Source organism: Lissotriton helveticus, chromosome 6, assembly GCF_964261635.1.
Source record: "Lissotriton helveticus chromosome 6, aLisHel1.1, whole genome shotgun sequence".
Taxonomy (NCBI): domain Eukaryota; kingdom Metazoa; phylum Chordata; class Amphibia; order Caudata; family Salamandridae; genus Lissotriton; species Lissotriton helveticus.
In genome coordinates this window covers 434984573-435005320 of record NC_136067.1, presented here as the reverse complement: position 1 = coordinate 435005320, position 20748 = coordinate 434984573, and the positions used below count along the sequence as shown (strand labels likewise).

Here is a 20748-nt window from a genome sequence, read left to right as displayed (position 1 = left end):
ACAAATGTTGCTTTTTCTTTTAAGAAATACTACAGACTCCATTTCCCTACAAGATTCAAAATATTTTTATCACTGTACATAGGAAACTGCTGTGTTCTGTTGTTTACATGTAATGTATTCAAGTAATCTATCGTGAATAAAATTCACTGATGGTCACTGATGATGAGCATTCACAACCAACTTAGAAAAATAATGACAAATGTATTGAGCAAGAGGACACCAACACCATTAAAATTGGGTAAGAGGAACTGAAGATATGATTCTTTTTAGGTTTTACTATTGAAAAATAAGAGTTCGGAGTTGGCTGGGACCTAGGGATGCATTTAGGTCCACCATGATGAAGCAGAAATCAGATACACTATGCAAGTCATCACAATGCAAGGTTTAAAATTTGGACTCAATCTCTGTAATAAAAATCATACTTTTTCAGCTGGGCAAGGTCAAGGATGAGGCAGGCGAAGGTCCATTGAAGTCAGATACACTGTCATTGAGCTCTGGCAGAAGCCACTGGATTGAGCACTAAAAGCTCTGAGTAGGACAAAGCTAGATTTCATCCCTGTGTCACTGTGATGGACTTGCCACCTCATTTTAAGTTTAAGGTTTAACCTTGCAACTTGATTGCTTTTTTCATTCTCAATATCCTACAGTGGGGCAAACCTGGAAGCTGTTCCCAGACAAAGTTCCATGAGATCCTGTTGAACCTGTTTTTTTCCCTCGGCAAAAAGCTCAGAGCATGACAAACCTATTTTTTTCCACGGGCTTCAGCACCTTATCCTGTACCTCCAGGGTAGCCAAAATTAGAAAGTCCCACTTTTCCCTAGCTGTTGGTTAACTTGTTTCTAAGCAGTACTTCCACCCCTAGGTTCTCAGGGCAGGCATCTAGTCACTTTATCTCTTTCTCCAGCCAGGGCCTCTGGAAGGTCCAGTCCTCTGTGGCCAGCTGGACCATCTTAAAGTAAGGAGTCCTTCCACTTTTTGTGTCTCTGGAGCTTGCAAATTGGAAGCTACCCAACTGCCTCTTGGAGAGCAATTCCAGTCTATGAGTGCCAGCAGGAGTCATGAATCATCATCTTCTTGCTGGATTCAGGAGACTTCTTTCTTCCATCAGGGCCTTCTTCTTTAGTTGTAATAATCCAAAGTTCCAGGGATGTTCTGAGGTGGTGGTGAAGTGACAGTATTATTTTGTGCCTTAGCCAGTGAGTGGAGAATTTTCCATACCCAATCCTGGCAATTTTCCCACTTTATCTTCACCGCCTTTTGCATCACTTCCTCTTTATTTACTGTACAATTTCCCAGAAGCCCACATTGAGAATGGCTGAAACCTTCTACTCTTTACAGGAGCTCTAGGCAGTTATCTAGCTAGAAATCTGCTTAGATGAGCCCCCCTTCCCTCTGTCATGGTTCAAACGGGTTCTCCCGCCTGCTGGGGTTTGGAGACAAAGGGCCCAGGAGGACTCTGGTAGCAAATGAAAGTAGATTCTATCAGTCCCATTTGGCATAAGAAAACAGTGATCAACAAATCAAAATAAAGGTGAAGGCTGTCATGTGTTCTGCCAGCTGTCACACCCCTTCCCTGATGGCTAATCCCTGCTAAGTGGCCAGCTGTTGACAATATTTTTGCCTTCCTGGGTCCAGAGGCAGGTTAATGTCCTTTGGGAGGTAGTGTTATCTACTCTAGCTAGAAATGTGTATTGCCCTCCATATGTGTGATGAGTGACAGAAATGATTTAAAGCAAGTTCTGGTTCAGGCAGTCCTAAGTGCACTTTTATAAAGTTACTCTTCTGCTATAGTTATCAAAATCTTATTTCACTCTTAGTTTTTAGACATATTTTTAAAACTGAAAATAACTTTGAAGGACATTTCTAACATGTTCCCAAGCAAAAATGTAAAATACATATTTGGATCACACCTGCTTCTGTCTTATGTAGCTGAACCTTCACAGTGGAAATATAATTTTTAGACCCTTGGTCACTGTGAGGGCAACTATTGCAATATATGTATAGTGTGCTACTTTCTTTTATGTACTAACACTGTGTGCTGGGGACTTACATTAGGTGTTGACTTAATAATAGATTAAATAGATTTTTCTACATAGGCACATCACCTTCACTTGCTTTGTATTACTTCACTGCTTTTAAACTGAAGTCTAGCCAGAGCATAGTGGCTGGCAGTCATGTATTTTTGTCATACATGTGGGTGGTGCAAACTGACACTGCAGCTCACATGTGACATTTAACTTCCATGCCATTGGTAAAATGTCTGCACCACCTACCATGGAAGTTACATAGACCAATTGGCTAAAACCAGTTTTATCATTACCATTTTAGGGCCAGGGCACATTTACTGTGGTAATAGCAGCATCATAGCGCACAGAGTTCTAATATAAGATCCATGGTGACCATACAGAAAAGGCAAATTTGCTGCACCAGCACGTAGAATTATGCCATTTTCAATGTGGAAAAGGAAAAGATCTAGAATGATGACTAAGTCTGTAGGAGGAGGGAAGGGTCTAGTCACGACAGCCAATTTCTTTTCTTAAATGAAAAATAATAATACTTTTTATTTCTTTGTGCCTTTATGTGGATGTTGCATGAATTTGGTTCCTTGTTTTGCCCTCTGTTCAATGCTTGGAAGGTGAGGTCCCAACCAAGGATCTCTGTGCACTACCAGTTGTCCAAGAAAATGGATGTGGGGGCCCGAGGTGGGAGTTTCGTGCAAGTAATGGAGATACTTAGGAGACATGCAGAAGTTTGACTCCAAACCGTTGCCCATAAACCTAATACCACTTTAGCAAACAAGACCCAGGTACAATTTTGGTATGGAATGTAACAGTGATCTCAAGGATGCTTCAAGAGGAAGAATGGGGCAAATGTATAGATTACCATGATATGTGTTTGCTTCAAGAAACATAGGGCCAGATGTAGGTGCCCAAATACCGTTCGGAAACGGCCGAAAATACCTATTTTCGTCCGTTTCCGACCGATATTTGGGCATTGTTATGTAGGGGTGTTGAAAACATACATATTCGGTAATTTTACCGAATCGATAATTTTACCGAATCGGTAAAATTACAGAATCGGTAAATTTACAGAATCTGTAAATTTTACCAATTCGGTAAATTTACCGATCGGTAAAATGACCGAATATGTATTTTCAAATGTAGGTAGCACTCTTAACAGTGCTACAGGGCTTTCAGGATTCGGTATTTACCATGTAATACTATTACATGGTAAATAACAAATCCCTGTGTACATGCACATCTGTGCATGTACACCTGTGCCATGTGGCACACAGACATGCCCTAAGGGCATGTCTGTGTGTCACATGGCACACAAGCCTGAAACAGGGGTGCAACAGGGTGTCAAAGTGACACCCTGTTCCCCCTGTCAATTCGGTAATTTTACCGATTCCGTAATTACCGAATCGGTATTTGCTATTGATTCCTATGGGCTTCAAGGCAAATAATTACAGAATCTGTAAATACCGAATCATACCGATTCGGTATTTTTTACCGAATGAATACCAACATCAGATTTACCGATTCATGAATACCGAATCGGTAAAATTCGATATTTATGAAGCGGTAAATCTGATTTACCTACATCGGGCCCATAGACTTTGACTTCTCTACAAAGGAGTGGGTTTACTACCTACTACCAAAATGTGGTGAATAAAGGGAAAGGAAGATCATCCGGGTCTAAGTGATTTGGGTGAAAAGTGCACTTCAATGTAAAATAAAAATTGTCCCTGTTGGTTACCCGGACATTTTTGCAGTTGCTATCCCCTTTCTCTTTGTGTTGAAAACTAGAGTTTATATCGTGCATAAATGAGTGGGGCCCAGCAAGGAGGAAACTAGTACTGGAGCTGGTCTTGGCTACGCTCTTATGGAGTACAGCGGCAACACTATTTTGAAAAAGTTGAGACGGCTTTGCCTGACGAAGGCTTTAACGCCGAAACGCACGTCTTGTTTCTCCTCTCCTTACATCGACCGTCAGCCTTTAGACTATCTGTTAACCCCTCCTTTAGGTTTTTAATTGTATATAATATTGGTTTGTGTATGAATGTAAAAATAATTTATGTCTCTTGGTATACATATGTAAAAGGAATTATCAAAAAAAATATATAAAAAGGAGTACAAACTTGCTATATGTGATGAAATTATAAAACAAAGATATATGAATAAAGACAAAAATATTTTCATATCAAAAGAATAATTGTTGTTGAGGGCTACCAATGGTGCAGCCAAAATCTGATCGTAAAGACATAATGACCTACAACAGACCTGAACACTCAAGTCATATTGATTATTATTTGGCTGACTGTAGACTTTGGCCTGCTGTTCATGATATGGAAGTGGTCAAAAGAATAGACAGTGACCACTAAGCTCTTAACCTAACTATATATGATTCTAAAGGGATGGAAGCAGCTTACAAGGGTTCCAGGGATTTGGGTGCTCTATCCCATACCAATAATGTAAGGACTATAAGATGGGACTGGGTGGAAAAAAGCCTGTGACCCTTAAAATTATTAATAGTAAACTAATACAGGAGATGGATTGCCTGTCCTCCCTTCCCCAAGAAGCTAGAATAGAGAAAATGAAAACCACACATAACGCATTATATTTGCAGATTTGGGATACCTTGGGCCAAGCAAAACTTGTGGGGTGGAATCAGTTAAAAGCAGCAGTTTGGTACAATCAGGAATGTAGGAATGTGAAGGGGTAGTTCCTATTTGCGGAAAAATCCAATTCACATCAGGATCTAGCGAGGTGCAGAGCTAGGTATAAACTTGCAAGTAACAAGGACCCCCTGTAATCAGATAATATTCCTGGGACCAGGGTAAGACAATTTTTGGCAGGTAACAAGCCCAGGCAAAATTAAAGAAAAATGTTTTTAAGAATGTAGGCTAACAATTGACACAGAAATGCACAGTGAATAATAAAAATACACAATTTTAATAAATTTCATGAAAATATAATAAAAACAGTTAATAAACAGTATCTATAGTAAAAACAGATAGAATTTGTTGATCTTAAAATTATATCAGTATTGTGTCATCAACAAAAATTCTTAATGTATAAATCAATAAAGAATAGACGGTCCTCTTCTACGCGTTTCGACAAAAGGAATGTCTTCATCAGGAAAAAATACCATCTAATATATTGAATCTGAGTAGGGTGTTTGACACAACAGTAATTGTCAAGAATGAAGCCTATGGATGACTGTAGTCTTTAACGTAGGATCCCAAATTCAACAGCAACTCGGTTGATAACTCATGAAAAGGTCCTGCGTGATAAACTAATATGTGTGCGCGGTTGAAAACATGACAGTCTGAACGTGTGAAACAGACTGGGCGCATTCATCGAATGATAAAAACTTTGATCAAAAAGGCAGGAGCTGCAAAAGTGACTTGCAATGATGTGCAGGTAAAAGCTAAAAGCCTCCAAACGGTCAGGATACGTTCTTGGAGGTAGCAGAAATGCAGCGAGGGAGTTGATTTAAATTAGATATCTCCCATTACTTAGTTAGGGGCTGAAAAGCCTCCTGTGGGTTCCTACGGTCTCTCGGGTCAGACGTCGGCAAAAAAACCCTCTATTGATTTATACATTAAGAATTTTTGTTGATGACACAATACTGATATAATTTTCAGATCAACAAATTCTATCTGTTTTTACTATAGATACTGTTTATTAAATGTTTTTATTATATTTTCATGAAATGTATTAAAATTGTGTATTTTTATTATTCACTGTGCATTTCTGTGTCAATTCTTAGCCTACATTCTTAAAAAAAAATTCTTTAATTTTGCCTGGGCTTGTTACCTGCCAAAAAAGCAGAGCTAGGTATAGACAGACAATGGACCATGCCAAAAGGCAATGGACATGCTCATAATGGTCAACCCTCCATAAAGCGCTGGTAGAAAAAGATAACAAGTATTTTGGAAGAGAGTAGCATTATATCTGAATGGCCCTTGAATTTACTGTCTAACCTAATGAGTGGATGAACCATTTTGGTGGATTGTAGTCATGTGAAACTGGCGAGGAAGACGGAAATTGTAGCCATCTGGAAAAGGCCCCACTTAGTAAGTCAGAAGCCCTCGTACTTTCACCCAAAGAAACCTATGCAGTGTTTAGAACATGTATTCCAGTGAGAGCCTCAGGCCCGGATAGGAACCCGAATGACCTATACAGTGAAGACCCAGAAGTATAGGGTGCTTATATTAACCTTCTGTGTACTGCCATCCTTTTGGGTATGGGGAGTCAAGCTTCATGGAAGCTGGAGATGATTATACCAATTTTCAAGAAGGGGAATAGGGCAGTTTAGTAGATTATTTGCATAAAATATTTTGTAAACAAATATTGGTGCGTCTTCAGAAGTGGATTACAGAAGGAAATATCTTGTCTGATTTTCAGGCAGTGTTTTGCCCCAATTTCAGGATCAGGTTTTCTCTTTTATCTGTATTTTTTGGAAAGAAGTGATAATGAAAGGGGTCACATTTTTGTAGCGTTCATGTTTTTTTTAACAGCTGCTGACCTGGTGCCAAGGGACAAACTCTAGAAGATGCTGGTTGAGATGGGAATCCAAGAAAATGTATTGGACATCTAGAGGGGAATACATATAGATACATGACCCAGGTCAAGTGGGGAGAGGAGGGGCAACTGACAGAGTCCTTTAAGAACGGACGTGGAGTCAGACAGGGATGCGTTTTGGCACCCACTGTTTTCATTATTCACTAGCGGAGTAGTGGGTTATCTTGACAAAGATGGGTGCGACACCCCAAATTTCAAGGGGAGAAGAGCTTTGGGCCTTCTCTTCACTTGCGGTATTGTTATCAAAGTCTCTCCAAGGGCTCCAACTGGTACTGAATGGTTTTAATTCTGTTTGTTATGAACAAGAGCTGGAACTAAATAAAGTAAAGACTAAGGGCCCGATTCCGATATCGCTAGGAAAGCCCTCCGTGCAACTCGGATCCGGAGGGCTTTCCGAACGAGCGAGTATGATGCGGCCGTATGCTTACAGACTCGGTTCGCTCGGACTCCCATTGAACTCTATGGGAGCCTGTGTTTAGATGCGTACACAGGCTAGCATAGCAAAAGGAGGTGGGTGGGGAAAAGCCTGCCACACCATGCATGTATGGATCAGGGAGACCCATGGGCACACCCACCTGACAGATTCGGAGTGCCCTGGGTGAAGAGCGGACTGCTACGGACCCCAGAATTACAATTACATCAGCCGTTTCGGCTTGCTGAGATCGAGGCGAAGTGGCTGTCCGAATCGTACATTGTACTCGCTCGGTCGGAATTTGGCTCCATTTCGCTGAACGATTCGGCTACGAACGAGTCGTATGGACAGGTTTGGGTCCTGGAAACGATTCGATCGTCGTGTACGCGATCTTCGCATCATACTTGGTCGCTCGGACCTGTGTATGATTCGGCCGGAAACAACAGCTACCATTCGGATCCGGTAAAGCCAAATCCAATTTGGAGGTCTTCCAAACGTCATCTGAATTGGGCCCCAAGTATATGGTTTTTCCAATGGTGTTCTGATGCCATCGAAGAGACTTGTGCTATTTAGGGGGAACCCTATTGAACTGGTCTCCACTTTGATTATTTAGGTATACAGCTCACCCCAAATTTGTGTTGGGTTCCACATCTCTCACTTATCCAGCAAACTTCACATATAACAAAGATGCACAGAAGAACTATGTAAAGAAAAGTGGCACCAGCACTCAAAATGTACAACATTAAAGATCAAAGGAAGATTGCACACAAAATAGAGTCTAGACTTTTAATGTTTTGGCATCGGCTATGGCCTACTGAAGCACTCCGTCTCTATTGTATGGGTCTTATTGATCTTATCCTGTCCCCATGTGTTAGCAAAATTCCCTAGTTATGTTCCCTTAGGACACTTCTGAGGAGCCTAGGGTGGGAAACATATTAGAGAGGTGCAGAGGAAATGTCCCAGAGTTCCAGTGACAGGGTTAAAGAAAATGACTGGGAATTTATTCAGGTGGAAAGTGTGACAAAGTTGTGGGATTGCTTACTCTAGTCTTCACAGACTTTAAATCCTATCCCAAATATGAACACACTATTGATGAGATTGCTCCAGCTATGGTGCGGAAACTATTCCTTCAATTTAGATACAGGGCCCTCCCTACCAGGGTGTTCTGCAGTAGATGGCAAATTCACGCCGCACATGATCATCTGTGTCCAGCATGCAAAGGAGGACCTGGCTCTCTGGTTCACTTATTATTATTTTGCACTTACTACAAAAATTTGAGGTCCAAGTGAATTGTCCCCCTATGTAGGTGCATTGGCTCCAGACACCATCTTGATGTGCTCTGAATTCTTAGCACTGATGGCCTGATGGATTAGACATTCAAAGTGTATTGTGTCATATTTTTCATTTAATAATCTGTGATATTTTTTTTAAACTATTCTATTTATTGAGATGTATGTTTTTAAGTGCATGGCCCTTCATTTGAAATATTAATTTATCGGCCTGGTCGCCAACTTTGTTTTATTGTTTATTTAAAAATGAATGGTATACGTGCTGCTCCAGGAACCATTGTTCATATACAGGACTATATATGATTAGATAGTGTAATATCCCAGATAACAATGTTGTTTTATGCTATTAATGGGCCATTTGCCAAAATCTCTGCAGGAATGCTTATCTGTGTTTTACTGTTCTTTTTTCTAATTTTTAAATTATTTTTAAATTGTGATTGTTATGTTTGTAATAATCCTGTGAGATGCACCTTAAAAGATTTTTGTGATCAAAATAAAGTTTATGATGATGGTGATGAAGAATTTCGTTGGTACAATTAATTAAGTTTAAAGGAACAAGGTAGATGAGGGAAAGTCTTCATTTATACAAATACAGAACAGACAATAAAATAATATTATTTGGCATGGCCAACTATATAAGCTAAGCTTGATTAAAAGGAAAAAACAATGATATAGTATAAAGTAACCTAATTTTAATAGTATATGAATGCATAGAAAAAATGTGTAGAATAATATATGATTCAGGTTTATGTATTGTTAGTGGATAATGAATGTAATTTTTTATTAGGTTTTTCAGTGTTACAGTATTATAAACATACCAGTGTCACAATTGCTTTAGTCATCAATCCATATTTGAGCCTATAATACAATCCATGAATATATACACACATATTTGTGATAAAATTCTTTAATATGCTCATTCTTAACAAAATTTTCAAAGTTGTGTTACTCCGAATGTGGTCTGCCAGTCGGACCTCTTTCCTATGTACCTGCTGGTTCCCTTCCTGTATTGCAGCCAATTCCCCAAATGTTTCTATGTTTCTGCGGATATCTCCTAGCCTCATCTACAGGTGATAATAAGGTACAGCATGCGTCATGCCCTGCCTTCCATTTCATAATACTGATGGCAGCTGGGTTCCTCCAGTTTTGGGCAATATCTATTTTTCCCAGTACCAGGCCAAGTTTCAATAAAGTCTTCATCACATTTAAAACGTTCATCTTATATGATATTTAGAAGGACTGCTTGCAGAATTAGGTTGATCTGGCAACCCAGGTCCAATATGTTGGTTGTGGATGCTCAGAAGAGACAGATAATTATACAAGTCCATGTTTAATGCAGGAAATCACCATCTTCGATTCGAGTGTGATGGATTAAGTCTATGTTGCATCCACCATATGTATTGTACATTTAGTTTGATTTGGTGTATATTCATGAATTGTATCAGCCTATATTTGAAAGATATAGTTTCCTCCCTGGGTGGCATTGCAGTAAAAATCCATTCTTTGTCTTCCAAAGGACCCAGATCTGCCTCCCAAGCCAGCCTCACTTCATCAAAGATGTTTGGGGTATTCATTGAAAGAGATTTTTATAGTGCCAATGTATGCATGCATTTGGGACATGGTTAGTTTGGCGTCATGTAGGCTTAAGTCTGAAGTGACTTCATTCTTAGTGAGATAAGAGTTCCTGATGTGTCTCATCTGTAGGAATTTTGGAGATGGAACTCTTCATCAAAGGACTTGACAGTACTGGGTCTTGTTATACTGTTCAAGCTCAAAAAGCCTAGGTGGTCCCAATTTTTTATAGCCATTTAAAGTGACTACTTGAAGGAATTAGTTCGCCAACCACAGCGAGCTCTCGCCAGGTATTTTATTGGCATATTGTATCTGGGTGAGTGAGATTTTACATGAGTTGAACCTTATTTAATGGCAGGGAAGTCAATTTGGAAGTTCATCCATAAAGGTAGTGCAAGGGGGATGTTACTTAGATCCCTAATTCTTTTCTAGATGCTTGATTTGTTGCTCAGCAATAGGATATGGATCAACCATGCTGAGTCGAACATCCCATGTGGAGTTTCAGTATTTAGACATAGCCACTTTGGGACATACATCTTGACATATAAAGGACCTCAGTTGAGAAGAAGGCATTTGGATGACATTTTTAGGGAGTTGTAATCGATCGTTCTGAAGTATATTGTAGGTTCGGGGCAGGTGTATAATATATATTAGGTGAATTCACCCCTTTTAGAAAGCATAAAGATGGACCAGTGCTGTATGTCTTTTTGCATTTTATTTTGCATAGACTGCATAATTTTATACTCTGGCTATCATTGCAGTTTTAGTCATTTGTATGCCAAGATATTTAAAGTGGTGTGCATTCGTTTGTAAGTCAGTTTATTGTGTCCACTTTGTTTTGCCTGTAGTCAGACAAAGAGGCAATAGTTTGTTTTATTCCAGTTCACTTTTAATCGAGAGTATTAACCAAATTCATTTAAAGTTTGAATTATCTTTGGCCCTGATGAACTTGAATATCACAAGAATATAAATAGGACGTCACCATAAATTATCTTCAAGAGCATCAGATCTTTTAAATCACATGATCTGGTTTTCTTGTCTCAAGTTTTGTACAAAGGGTGTGGTGGCTTTTTAGAAGAGCAGAGACGAGTCTGGGCACCCCTGCCTCGATCCCCGACCAATAGAAAAAGGGTTCAGACAGTATTCCCCCAACTCCCACTTGTGTTGTCAGTCCATTTTATAATAAGTGAGTATATGGAATTAAGTAAATGCTGAATCCTAAGTATGTTAAGAGGGGAAATAAGTAGTCCCAGGAGGAAAAGCTATCAAAGACCTTTTCAGAATCTACTAGTAGCAAGGCTAGCGACGATTAGAGTGCCTAAGACAATGTCTGGCATTGTACACGTCTTATTTTGCTTAATGGTGATCAGGTTGATGTAATTCCACTCTGGCCTATTTTGGCCTGAGCTTCAACTATTCTAGATAGGCATTTGGCAAGAATGTTTCCAAGTATCTTGGCTTCAGTGTTGATGAGTAAAATTGGCCTATATGAGGTACATCTCCATCTGTGGGGTGAGCTAGTTTTATGATTGTTGTTATGTGAGCTTCAACTCGGTCCCTGGGAAGGCTTCTCATCTCTGTCTTACATTTAGGTAGACATCGTTGTGTATGAGAGCTTGCAGAATCTTGGAAGAAGTCGACTGGAAATCCATTGGGGGGAGGTTTTTATCCAGACATTAACTGCAAGATGGCCTCTGAGATAATTTCAGGTGTTAGCATTCCATCTACAACATATTTATTTTCCTCAGAATGGTGAAGTAGATTAACAGTATGAAAGTATGTAATAAAATGATCATGTAAAATGAGTGGTGTGGGACTAGATAATTTGCCGTAGAATTGTCCAGAAATGTTAGCTATTTCAGTTGGGAGTGTAAATAGTCTACTGGTGTCATCATATATGCAACTAAATTGTCTAGCTATCTCTTCCCTGTGATTCAGTCAGTGCAGTAGTTTAATTGTCTTATTGTTGTGTCCATAAAGTCTATTTTGAGATGTCAAATATATCTTACTAGCTTTGTCCATTTGAGTTAGCTGTTGCCAGTTGTTGCAAATTATCCTTAAGTTTGTTTTCAGACTGCTATAGGTTGGGTTCTAATTTGGCTCTCTATTGAACGTATTCATGTTTAAGATGTATTGTGGTGTAGTTGACTTTCTCCATTATGACAGCCTAGTATGCCTCCAGAGAGTAGCTGGAGAATCTACGGTCTTGACTTTGGTTTGAAAATATATGTCCTTTCATCTCTAAGAATAGCTCTAAATTATGCCTTGATCAACCACTTGGGACTTACATTCAACAGTGGATAAGTTTTGGGGGCATGCCTGTGCATCTGAATGTTCATGGGAATATGGTTAAACAAGCCACGAGCATAGAGAAACATCATGGCTAGTAAGTGTAAGTCAAAGTTGGGATGAAGAAGTAGTCAATGCGAGACAAAGATCTATGTGCCCTAAAAAGAATGTCTCCCCCCCTCCCCCACCACCCGGCATCAGCATGGTGGTTTCTCTACTCATTGATAAGTCCTATTGCTTTGAGAATGTCACTAAGGGGGATGATGTTGAAGGGGCTATAAATGGGGCCTGCTCTGTCAGATTGTGATTAATAGATCGAATGAAGGCGTCCCTCTAACGGCTGGTGCTGGAGGAGCTTCCATTAGAATGGTACCTATATGTCTGACGAAGGACTGTATGTGTGTGGTATGTTTTAGTTGATTTTAAATAGAGTAAAATATAGGATTTTGACAAATATTTGTTTCCAGACTTACCTCAGCAGTACACTGCACCTTGGTAATTAATGCACCCCTTCCAACTTTTGAAATGTTCTCAGCATTAGTCAAAGACCTCCACCTATAGCAAATCTGCAACTCAAAGCTTTAATACTTGCACATGAAGTTGACTGGCTTCGAACTTTCCTGAGTGTCTTTATCTGACAATATGTACTAGACTAATGTAGGGGCTATTCACCTTTCACCTTCAGCCTGCTTGCTCGTGGTATTTTTGGGAATATCTCCTTCCCTATGACATGCTCTAGAGCAGGAGTGTCTAACTTAGGTCCAGAAGAGATGGTTTTGTGCCAGGCTTTCCGATTAAGTACTGACTATGAAAATGAATTCAATTGAGATTCATCGCATGCAAATGTATCGTATTTGAATATTCTGAAAATCGTGTCATGGATCCAGCCTTCCTGGACCCATGCAGAACATGTTCAGCCGTAAAAAATCAGGGAGACAAACTCTCTTAAAATTGAATTATATTCTTCCGTCGTTTAATTCACACTTGCGTTAAAGGCTGGCATTGTAGCAAAGCTGACATTGTTAGGGAAAAACAAATGTGCTACAGATGTTGCATGCATTATTTACATAACCCATATATATACAGGGTCCATGATCTCTTGATGAGTGTACCTTGTAAAAAAACTGTGTTTGTTTTTGTATAATGATATGTTCATGTGCAAAACATTGCAAACATGTGAAAACAATCATAGCCCTGACATAGTGAAACATTTTGAAATCATTTTTTTCATCTTTTGAAACTTTAAATAGAAGCACTGCCTACCCACTGTGTAACAGCTTCCTCAACAGAAAGAGATTAGTAAAGCGAAATGCATAGAAGAAATAAATTGGTATTGATCCTCACCTGAGCCGCAGTCTACCTTGCATAGCAAATGGTTTCCATTACCCTAATACCTCAGGATAATGAATGTGCAGTCACTGCCCCTATCTAAAGTTATCGGTCACTCTGATGCAGTTCAATTTCTAACGGGCATCTCTGTGTTTAACAGAGGTGATGCTCCATCATTATCTGCCTCCTGCTCATTACTTTAGAAGGCATGAGGCTCCATTCCTGTGCTTGTCCTCAATATCTGGTCTTCACTGGTGACTGAGTAATCCTGCTTAAGACCACACTGTTCCAAGCCACGAACATTGGTGCTTGGTTTTCAGACAATTAGCATGCATTCTATAGGAAGTGCTGTATTGCCGCATTTCAGTTTCAACAGGAGGCATATACTTAATTGGTTCCCCAGATGTTTTTAATTTTCCTTATATTTTTCACACAAATGTTTCTTTTTCCGATGAATAAACCCATGCCATTTAACCACACGATGGCCCAAATTTTTTAAACCTGTGCATTGCCATTGCATCACTCGAAGTGGTCAAGGAAATGCAGGGGTTTCAGTGTGCCACACAAAGCCACCTTGCATGACTGTGTTGTAAACCCAGAGAAATGCAAGCCAGCGCAAGTCGCTACCGTGCATTACTCTGCCCCAGGAAGGCGCGTGGGTGTTCCCATGCATTTACCCATGGGGGCATATTTACAAGCCCCTTGTGCCACTGAGGCATTATTTTTTTGGACGCTCCATTGGTGCACAGTGCAGGCCCATATTTACAAGGCCACACAAACCACCCTGCATGGCTTTTCATGGCCTTGTAGACATGGTACAAGGCCACACAGCACAAGTTGCCGCTTTGTCTTACATTGCAGCAGGTCAGCGTTCTATGGGTCTTGCTGTGGCTGTTCCCACGTAACACCCATGGATTTTGACACTGCCCCAGATTTATAAATAGCGTGAATCTGGGGCTGCACCTAAAATGTATTCCTTCCCAGAGCAGGCATAACGAGGATAAGTGTTTATATTTCTCATGGTTTTATCTCTTTCCATGTGTGCTGCACAAATAGAACGATAAAAACACATCTTGTGATTGTTTTTGTGCAGGAAGGTCCTCCATCCACCAATTTATTGTAGATATGCCCCATGGTTTTTATGCGCATTCCCAGATTTACTAAGATTAGTAAACCTGGGAATGCATCAAAATGGTATACCTAGCACGTGAGGTTTAACAAGGAGAAATATGTTTACGGTGCTTGGAAGCCACAAGTGCGCAAGCACAGAGGGAGCGCGGGAATGCACCACGTGTTAGTAATGATGGCACACTCCTGCCACTCTCCGTTTGTCGCAGTGCAGTGCAGCAAATTGTCTTGCTGCGTTGCACCAAATGTTAGTAAACATGCCCCTAAATATGACTGTCTAAACATGCATCCACCTAGGTTGTGCAAGTAAAACATTCTATAAAAAGCAACTGAAACACAATATATACACTTGTAAAGACGTCTATTGGTCACACGGTAACCCCACAGTTTTAAATATCACACTTATTTCAAAAGTTAATATGTAATTATTTGAATGATTATGTTGACCTATATACATTGCCAGTGTTTATTTAATTAGCTTTGAGAAATGTACTGACTTGAGATAAGTAAAATAATTGAAATACTTAAATATCAGCATTACACTGTAAATGCTAATAGTTACTTCCGCTCAATGATTCACGTTATTCAACAATAATACTTTGCCAATTTCGTGCGCTTTCCTGTAGGATCATCTGAAGATACCAACATACATTATAGTATTAAAAAATAATTTCAGATGGCATTGGAAGTTAGATCAAATGTTACCTTTAGAGTAATATGGCTTCTTGAGGTGCCTTCTTTCCTCCCCTGACAGATGCCTCAGTGGCTGCTCTTCATACGATCGCATCCCATCCCTCCTTGCAGAGTCCATTGCCATTTTGTCTCTCATGGCTTTCGCCCTCTCAGTTTCCAAAGCAATGGCTTTCTCCAGAAGAGATAAATTACCTTTCGTCATGTCAAACACCTCCTCTGACCTGTCTGAGGTCACAGAGGCGGTGTCGTCATCTCTGTGGTGAAAGCCATCCTCCTTTGCACAACTTGTGAAAGTTCTAGATCGGGGGCTCAGCTGCTCCTCCAGCCTCATCAAGTTCATCATGTCGGAATAATTCCGATCCGGCGTCCTTCCCTGGTAGTCGTCGTCTTGCCTGATTTGCCGCATGTTCATGTTTTGCTGGTGGTTCCTCTCGTGGGGGTTTGTCTCGCTGAGTTTCCGTGCCAGGTCAAAGCACTGGTTCCGCAAGCATTCCAGGCTGCTGAGACACACCTCCTCGTCGCTTTCCTCCACCATTTTCTCCACGTGGCCATTGTTCATTGACTTCCCCAACATCACATAGTTCATGTTCCGGTTGTCTTGCTGCGATGCATTATCCATGTAATTCCTATCATTAAGGTTTTCGGAAAGCACTACACTATGCCCCTGTGCCAGGAGTTTAAGAGAGTCTACAGTTTCCCTGACAACATCACTGTCTAAGTCTAAACTGAGTTCAGTTTTCCGCCCCACATTCTCGTTTTTGTCACTGTCATCCTCCAGACTATTAGACGTATTGCTGTTCATTTCTGATTCTGTCCGGGCTCGGTATGCAGCGTCCTCGGCAATTTTCCCAAGATTTAATAAGGACTTAGCCACCAGTTCATCGTAATTATCATATTCATCGTTGTTGTTATCATCTTTCTCTGTGTCGTGCATCATTCGGGAGTTGTGGCAATCCATTGAGCAGCGGTCTGAAAGACAATGGAAAGAAAACAATTGCTCAAGCGTAAAGTGCTGTGGTGTCAGGATTATAACACAATTCCTCTAATATGGCTGCATTCAAGTTATTTCTACATCCTGATAAAGTGCATTTAATATAAAGGAAAAACCAGCCAATATTTGCGTCATAATTATCAATCAAGAGGCCCTGTTCAACCACAAAGTATACATCTATTAGATGCTCCATCTATCATGCTCCCTTCTGCCTCAGCACCCCATTAAAGGAACCTGTGAATGACTTGTCTGTTACACTGAAACTTTTAGTTTTAGAACTTTAGGGCGTAATTATGGGAGGCTTCCGTCGTGTTTGCACCACACAATGTGGTACACGCGCAAAGCAAACCTCTAAATCAGAATTATTGAGCCACACAAATCCACTTTGCATGGCTCTGAGTGGCCTCATGAATCTGGAGTAGTGCAATGCAGCACAAACTGGTGTGTTGCGCTACTCTGCCCTGGTAGGCATTCCATGGGTTTTGTTGTGGGTGTTCCCATGCTACTCCCATGGATTTTGACTCTTTCGCAGATTTACAAGGACTTGTAAACCTGGGAATGTGACAAAATCTACCGCCTTCACAAGAGAGGCGTAACATGGAGAAATATCTTTACTTCTCCTCATTTGTTCCAATTTCTGCAGCACACAGAGAAAGAAGAAAAAACCTCTCAGGATTATTTTTGTGCAGGGAGGTGCCTTCCTGCACAAATGCAATCCTGCCTCTAACACAGTCACCCTTACACCAGGAGTGTGCCTGCGTTTGCGCTAAGGTGCCAAAATGTCACCAGGGCAAGGGAAAAGGACATGAATGCGCCGGATTGAAAAAATATGGTGCATTCCTGCCCTTTCCTCATTCTGCAGGATAGCTCAGCAAGGTGATGTGCTCTGCTGCCCTGTACCTTAAAAGTCATAGTTAAGCCTTTTAATATTGACCGGTTATTGGGAATAGACATTGAGTGTACCCACAGCTCAAAATTGTTTAATTGTGAGGTGTGGTGCACACTGGCGGATTGCACTTTGGATGTTTGTGGTCATCGGACTTGCATAATAGATATTGGGGAATGCGGAAATAACAGGAGATTACATGACAGAGAAGCAACAGAAATGACAGCTTTTGAGTTGGACTATACACCAGAAGTAAAGCATGAAGTATTTTATATTAAGCCCTGAAGAAGTTACAGGATTCGATTCCCGACAAGCGACGAAACACGTGTTGGCGGCTGAGATTGGTGGATCAGCAATAAAAAGAATAAGACAGAAACGGACATGACTGTGGATACAATTTATGTTATAAGAGAAATTTGGCGTGTGCGGGGGATTGTTCTGCCAACACAAAGGAATTTAGCAAAACAGGAGGGGAGAAGGCGAAACAGTGTGGTGGAACACCATCTTAAGGCTGACAGTCTAACAAATGCTTTAATTAAATGGTATTTGACAAAACCAATAGCCCTGCCTTTTATATTTTGACAGTAACGTACATTAAAAAAAAGCCAGTAAGTCACTGATAAAAACAAAGGCTAAATTAAAAAATTTCGTTGAAAAAACAAAGCTAAAATGGACGTTAAAGTGGGGTGAAAATGTGAGTTAAAACATACAAATTGAAACTAACAAAACCACTGAAATGTATTGGGTATAGTAAACTCAAATGACTATAATTCGTGCCCTAACTAACTATAACTTGCACCCTTGCCATGCACTGTCAATTACCTCACATATTACATTACTTGTGACATATTCTGTGATATCATTGATAGCATCACTGCATCATTTGACAACAAATCACATCACACTGTGAAATGTGTGGATACAGGATATAATTACTTTAGGGCACATGTTACAGTTACTTGAGACAGCTGCAATCTGGTGAATTTTAGTGGTTTTATTCATTAAAAGTGGTATGTTTCAAATGATATTTTCACCTAACTATAATGTCAAGTAGGCAGGGTTTGTGGTCATTATGGCAGGGATGCAGAGGAGTGAGACATTGCCACCATCTAGATTCAAGAGTATGATGGTGAAAACAGTTTCACGTTCTTAAATTGAGAGAGCTGATACCAGGTTATCTTGATCTTGCTGGCAATGTGTTCTATGAGGGTAACAAAACAGGTGCTATATGAAAAGAGAAAGACCTCTTCTAAAAACTGATCCTTGCTTTAAAACAAAATTACTTTTTGAACAAATTGTGCTGCTGAACATTTTAATACAGTATTGGTCATTTTCCACAGTGGGAAGGGGGAATTTGTTTTGTTCTACTTGAGACATTTTTGGCCGCCATTTTGTTTTCTACGCTCACCAGTCTTCTGGCTGGCCTTCCATAAATCAAGTAAGTTAGAGCAGACACACAATTGAATAGGTGCCATACAGAGGGAGAAAGACTGCTGCTAAGAGCCTTACTTTAAAAATACAACTTTTAAACAAATCTTGCTGCTGAACTTTTTACTATTTTTGGGCTTTAGGTACAGTGGGAAGGGGGAATTTATTTTGTACTACTTGGGATATTTTTGGCTACCATTTTGTTGTCTATGTACTCCAGTATTCCAGCTGGACTTCCAAAAATGAGGGATGTAGTGTGGATGCACGCAGTGGGAGCTCCTAAGGCAAGCCCGTCTGCACCGGTCCACATCTGGCCGGAGCCAGGGGACAGGGACTATGCCTCTTCCTTTCAAAAAAAGGTATGTTACACTGGTGATCAAATGAAAGCTCTCTGAGTCTCTTCAGTTAACTCCCATTCTCATTCCACTGACCCTAGTCTTCCTTCACTAATTTGTGAGTACTCTGGCTTTCATCCTTTATCTGAGTTGAGTCAATCATCTGTTTCAGCCCAGCGCATGTTTTTGGTAAACTGGCATTCTTTGGCTGCTCATAAATTGGATGTCTTTTCATTATTAATGGACTCCGCTCTGGACGCATCGAATGGAAACATAGCTACATGATGGCTCTGCTCCTGATGTGGTTCAAGTTATTCCTCTCAGCTATTGTATTGCAAGGTTAAACCGGTCAGGGAAAGGAGGCGAGAGGGCTAGCCATTTTATGTACAGACACTTTAAGAGGTACTGTTTCTCCCTTGGTGGGTGCAAACTGAGAAGTCCTCTTTTTACGCAGACTTTCACCTCTACCATCTCTTTTTCTGGAATCCTACCATTTAGGTCGCTGGTCCCATACATGCAATATTTACATGCTTTTCCTAACAGGGCTGCTGAGGTAGCTGTAAAAAGTCCAATATCACTATATTTGGAGACTTTGGACACGTCTAATACTTAGAGTCCCTGCAAATAAAGTAATTAGTAAAAGGACATACTCATGAAAAAGACCATACACTAGGCTAGTGATTCATAATATAGATTTCCTTGAGGTGCAGACTTCCATTTCGGTAACCTCGGACCACTTTTTGATTCCACTTAGTCTAACAGTTCCCTTATCTTCTTTATGTTTTCCTCCAAGTATTCAGTGGGAACGTCGTTGGTCTAGGTTAAATGTTGAGATCTGGTGAGCCATCTTACAGACTACTAAACCTGATTCAACTGACACAATTACTTCATCTATGCATTGTTTTAATGAATTGGATCACAACATCTCTGCATAAGGTTCTTCCTGCCAAGAGGTGGAAGACCACCAAACTGGAAAAGAAATCCCCTGGGTTAAATTCCAATCTTGCTGCCTTGAAAAAGGAATGCAAACAATTAGAAATATGTTGGAGGAAGGCCTACAATGGGGCAAGCAAATTGAAGTATAGGAGCTTCATTAGGTGCTACCACGAAATAAAAAGTTCTCAATCTGGCTATTATTTTATGAAAATTGAGCACTCTGCTAATTCTCTGAAAGAGATCTTTCAGATCCTGAAGGATATTACAGGGCCCTATTCTGTCAGTTACACCATTAGGCCACAAACACAGCATAGTAATAATTTGGAATTATTCTTTCAGAGAAAGATCTTGGATATCTACTCCTATTTCTCTTCTTTGCAACACAACCTCGAGCAGAACCAACCCATCAGCGCTGCTGCATGAATCGGAACCACCGCAAAGACCTGCATCACATCGCAGCCATCACTACATCAGAACCGCCGTGGAATGACTCATCCTTGGTGCAGTCCCCTGCATCTCTCAATGATGGCATCTTCAATGATAATGCTGGACACCGCATCGCATCCTCGCAGCTCTGCGGAACTTATGCATCACCCCGACGGCGTAACATGTCCATTAATCCTGACGTTGCAATGCAAACCCTTGTTCACGGGATCTTCAATGATGGTACAGCAGTACCACGCAGCACAGTTTCACTGCATATTGAAACCAACACATCGCTTCTGCTTCATAACGCATCTTTGATGTGAATCCTCGCAACGCTCTGCAAACCAGGATCTAAGGTGCTTTGTTCAGCATGTCTAACTGGGTTCCTGTAGCTGGCCCGTGCTCCATTGTGGTTGGCCTGAACTTGTGACTTTGTGCTGGTCC

General features: G+C 40.5%; 1 protein-coding gene across 1 annotated transcript in view; it reads right to left on the bottom strand.

The window, feature by feature from the left end:
- The window catches only part of MYT1L (myelin transcription factor 1 like), a 1346830-nt gene that overhangs the window by 310929 nt on the left and 1015153 nt on the right, over positions 1-20748 (bottom strand). Inside the window, exon 8 of the mRNA XM_078647878.1 lies at positions 15315-16271. Coding sequence (XP_078504004.1) covers positions 15315-16271 — 957 coding nt within the window. The remainder of the gene's footprint in view (positions 1-15314; positions 16272-20748) is intronic.